A 4854-nucleotide genomic window follows, 5' to 3' on the forward strand; every position below is an offset into this window, starting at 1 on the left:
CACGTCTGAGACTCAGACCTGTTTCTCAGAGCTCCTGGGAGCCCTGGTAAGGAAGGCTTACAACCTGCAGGCAAAGAGGAGTCCAGCGCCTGGGACCACAGTAGTGAGGGGGGGGGGTGAGGGGGCACTGGGGGGCTTACCACCCCCTGCCTTTAGCTCCATCCCACTCCGTGCTGATGGCTGGGTCTAACACCAACATGTCACAGGAGTGTCAGTGTCACCCACAGAATTCTCTCCTCTGTCTACAAGTCACAGAGAGGACCCAGCCAAAAAAAAAGGGGAGGGGGATGATCAAATCATTAGCATTCCAAGTTTTCTACCCCAGTCAAGGTACCATTTGCTCTGACTCCAAAACCAAAATCAGCAAGAGACAGACTTTTTTTTTTAATTAAAAAAAAAAGCATCAGCTATAGAAAAACACTTGCCTCAACCAAGTAATATTTTATCTCCTGGGATAAAAATAAAGAGAAGGAATTATCCAAAGTCTTCCTCCAACATCATTAACATGCTTTTCGAAGAAAGTTGTAAGAATTGTTTAAGGCGCACAGAAATTGTCAGAGTTGCCTTTCTTCCAGAACATTCCTTGGCCTAAATGCAAAGCACCGATACCGCATCCCAGAAAAGAGAGAGGCTTACAGACGCAGGAACCAGAGCCACTGTAACCAGAGTCTCTGGCTCTAACATAAGTTTCACAGAAAAACATCACAGTAACTCTCTCTTCCATAAATACAACATATGTCTTGAAAATACATCCCAAATATCTTCATCTGAACTACAGTACAAAAATTCACTCACCAGCCATAAAAATATTCCCCTATACACAAATATAATCATATGTAAAGCAAGTTTGGAACACATGGATGGGGGGGTTACAAAATCTCTTGGGATCTGGGCTATTTAAAGTCATTTTTGTTTGGGTTATTCCTCTGCCGAGTATAGGAAACTGGCTACAAATACATCCATCTCGTAGCGCTCACCATTTTAACAGCTCCTGCGTCATGGAATGTGGTACTTTTTAAAAATAGGCGACCCTTGAAGTCATGGAAAGAAGAGGAAAAATGGGGGGATCCAGGGAGAGAGGGAAGGAGGGAAGGAGTGAAAGGAAGAGGGATAGACTTAGGGTGCAGGGTGGGTTTGAAATACTCTGTGGTATAACGTAGATATTCAGGTTCAGCAGCTTCTGTGGTCCCCACCAGTCAGCCTGGATCCCCCCCTTACAAATCTGTCTCCCGGCTGGTGTCCAGGCAGAGGGCATACAGGGACCTCCGCAAGTCCACATTGCTCTTGGCCTTGAGGTTACACTTCTCTAGGGAGCAGCTGTCCCTCGGGACTCTCTCTGAATTTTCCAGGGACTCCTTGCAGAACGACCCTTTGTTCCAGCTGGCCTTCCGCTGGCCTCTGCTGTCCGGCCCTGTCCCTTGGCTCTGGCTGCCCTGCTCCTCCTTAAGGGTTGCCTGCTCCTCGTGGTCCGTCTCGCGGTGGTAGAAGTAGTTGAAGTTGGAGACAATGACGGGCACCGGCAGGGCGATGGTGAGGACCCCAGCGATGGCACACAGTGAGCCCACGATCTTGCCCCCAACAGTGATTGGCCGCATGTCCCCATAGCCCACCGTAGTCATGGTGACTACTGCCCACCAGAAGGCATCCGGGATGCTAGAGAAATGGGTCTCCTGGTTGTCAGCTTCTGCGAAATAGACAGCACTAGAAAAGAGGATGACTCCGATGAAGAGGAAGAAGATGAGCAGGCCCAGCTCCCTCATGGAAGCCTGCAGGGTCTTGCCCAGGATCTGCAGCCCCTTGGAGTGGCGGGAGAGCTTGAAGATGCGGAACACCCGGACCAGGCGGATCACTCGGAGGATGGCCAGGGACATGGCCTGCTGTCCATTCTGGCCGCCCCCTCCGCCGCCCCCTGGCGGTTCCGCCAGCTCCGTGCCCAAGGTGATAAAGTAGGGGAAGATGGCCACCACATCGATGATATTCATGATGTTCCGAGAGAACTCTGCCTTGCTGGGGCAGGCGAAGAAGCGCACGAGCAGCTCAAAGGTGAACCAGATGACACACGTGGTCTCCACGATGAAGAAGGGGTCCGCCAGGGTCCTAGGCAGGAGAGGTGCCACCGTTGGGCCAAAGGGAGGCGCCACGGCCCCGCTGCCGTTGTCGCCCCGGGCCGGCCCAGCAGGCGCTTGGGGCGCAGAGGGGTGGCGCAGCAGCTCGCGTTCATCCCTGAACTCGGGCAAGGTCTCCAAGCAGAATGTGATGATAGAGACGAGGATGACCAAGACCGAGACGATGGCGATGGCCCGTGCGGACCCGGAGCTCTCAGGGTATTCAAAGATGAGCCACACCTGGCGCTGGAACTCGTTGCGGGGCAGGGGCTTCTCCTCGTCTTTAATGAAGCCCTCGTCCTCCCGGAAGCGCTGCATGGCCTCGTCCCCCAGCTGGTAGAAGCGGATCTCATCTGCGAACACGTCCAGGGAGACGTTGACCGGCCTCCGCAGCCGCCCCCCCGACTGGTAATAGTAAAGGATACCGTCGAAGCTGGGCCGGTTGCGGTCGAAGAAGTACTCATTTCTCAAGGGGTCGAAGTAGCGCAGGCGCTTGGCCGGGTCCCCCAGGAGGGTGTTGGGGAACTGCGCCAGGGTGCCCAGCTGCGTCTCGAAGCGCAGCCCGGAGATGTTGATGAGGACGCGCTGGTGGTGAAGGGCCCGCGCGCTCTGCACCGGGGCCTCCGCCATGCCGTGGGTGGGGTCGCCTTCTGCCTCCTCGTCCCGCGCTGGAAGCTGTCTAGGCTGCGGCCGTTCCTGGGGCAGCGGTGGCACAGGCCGCCCTCCCGGCTCCGCGCCCCTCTGCGCGCCGCACCTTCTCGGCGCTGGTTCTTTGGGTCCATCGCTGAGCCCAGCCGTCGAGGGGCACTGGAGCTCTCCCCCTGCGGCTTGGCCACAGCCTGCCCGGGCCTCGCCATCTCCTCTGACAGTCATGGCCCCGCCGTTCTCCAGGGGCACCAGGGAGATCTCCATGGCCCCGGAGCCGGGGGCATGCTGCGCCCCAGTCGTCCCACTGCCCCGCCCCCCACTCACACGCCTCGAGTGCCGCGCGTCCCGCTCCTCTCCTGCCCTCCGCTGGGCGCTCAGTGGGGCCGGCTGGGGTTGCTGGCGCCTTCCCCTCGCTGGGTCCTGACGTCAAGAAGACGCTGCCCTGCTCTCTGCCTTGCTCTCTCGGTTCTGGCAGCCCGTTACCAAGCAGCCGAGAGCCTCCTTCCAGAAGAGCAGCCTCCAGCCGCCCCTCTCTGGCAGCGCTGCGACTCTGGGCCTCCACCCCGAGCGCCCCGCCCGCCCCTCGTGCTCCTCCCCACCGCTCCACCTCCTGCCTCCTGCCTCCCCTCTCGGTACCCGGGCAGCGGGTGTCTCTCCGAGGGCACAGCTGGGGCCCCGAGCAGGCGAGGGAGGGCGGATGGGAGAGAGTGGGGAGGACGGAGGAACAGGTTGTACCGAGAGTGCTGGAACTCCCGGGGCAACCAGATGAGAATAGCCCTGGATTTCAGTTCACCTGGGAGCCCGCTGAGCGCCGAGTGGACTCAAGGGGAAATGAATTGTCGTGGGGTGAAGGGATGAGGCTGTGCTGCGTGGGAGTAAGAGAGAAGAGACAACGGTCCTTTTCACGTTTCTGCCTTGGAGAAATAACGGTTCTATCTTCTTTGAGAAAAATTTCAAACTGGGAGGGGCTTGGCGGGGCTACGGGCCTTGAAAGATTAGATAGGTAGGTAGGTCGGTCGGTCGGTCTATCGATCTCCAGACCAATGCAGAAGCATCTCTCTTCCCAAATTCCTACAAACCCACCAACAGATGACCGCCTGAAACCTTGCAGCGCCCCGCCTGCCCCGGGAAAGCCCCTTCCCAGTCCAGACAGCGGCGGTCCGCCCGCAGGCCCAGCCACCCTGCGCTGCAGGAGTCTGGATATCTGCTGCCTGGTCTCACATCCTTGCAGACACACAACCCTCCTGCCCTCTCCACAAACCCATCTGCAAAAACCTGAACAGGGAAGGGGAGGAGGGGAAAGAGATCCTGGTGAGAGCTACTCCTGCCTGGAAGGGAGCCAGCAACGGCGGGGGCGGGTCTGTGCTGGGACAGTTGGGAAGAGAGAACCAGGGAGGCCGTGTAGCCCCAGGGCTAGAGAAGTCCCAGGCGTAGAATAATGACCAGTGCTTTGCTCTTCGATGCACCAGGCCCGTTCTCAGTACTGGTATATTCCTACAGCGGCCTGTTTCGTGAGTACTATCATGTTGTCATCCTCATTGTATAGATGAGGAAAATGAGGCACCGTGAGATTGACTCACTTGCCCAAGGTCATGCAGGTAGAGGGTGGCAGAGCTGGGATTCAAAGCTAAGCTAGCAGAGTTCGGGCTCTTGCTGCTTCCATTCTACTCCTCTACAGACTTGGTTACCCTCTTTTCAGATCCAAGTGCTCCCTCCCTTGCCCCACCCCCAACACGGGGCCTGAGGGCTCCAGTTCCCTCCTGCGGGAGGCAGGGGGATGGCTAAGAAAACAGTTAAGTCCTTCTGGGAGGGCGTACTAGGCTATCTGCCGGCCGTGCTCCTGCAGGGTTTCAGGAGGCACCTATAGCCAAGGGAAATCTCTTTCAAGGCATGTGGGGTAGTTCCAGATGTTGGGTGGTTTTCAGTTACTGTAAAGTTGTAAAGTCGCTGTGTGTTTGAATGTCTGCTTGATTAGTTTTGTTTCTGAGTGTTGCTGGGGATTTACGTGTGTGGATGTTACAGCCTCTTGTCCGTGATGTACACACAGGGGATGTTTGGGAAACTTGGAACCAGGTGCACAAGGGTCTGTTGAAATAGCAGG

General features: G+C 57.1%; 1 protein-coding gene across 1 annotated transcript; it reads right to left on the reverse strand.

Moving 5' to 3' along the window:
- Positions 1 to 332: 332 nt before the first annotated feature.
- KCNA5 (potassium voltage-gated channel subfamily A member 5) lies at positions 333 to 3300 on the reverse strand. Its single transcript, XM_053921898.2, has one exon. It carries the CDS (start codon positions 3015 to 3017, stop codon positions 1215 to 1217), a length of 1803 nt encoding a protein of 600 aa, XP_053777873.1. The 5' UTR covers positions 3018 to 3300; the 3' UTR covers positions 333 to 1214.
- Positions 3301 to 4854: the final 1554 nt, after the last annotated feature.

Source organism: Desmodus rotundus, chromosome 3 (assembly GCF_022682495.2).
Source record: "Desmodus rotundus isolate HL8 chromosome 3, HLdesRot8A.1, whole genome shotgun sequence".
In the NCBI taxonomy this organism is placed as follows: domain Eukaryota; kingdom Metazoa; phylum Chordata; class Mammalia; order Chiroptera; family Phyllostomidae; genus Desmodus; species Desmodus rotundus.

What these genes read in the sequence shown, in the direction of transcription:
- KCNA5 (XM_053921898.2), bottom strand. Translation starts at nt 3,017, where the DNA reads ATGGAGATCTCCCTGGTGCCCCTGGAGAACGGCGGGGCCATGACTGTC.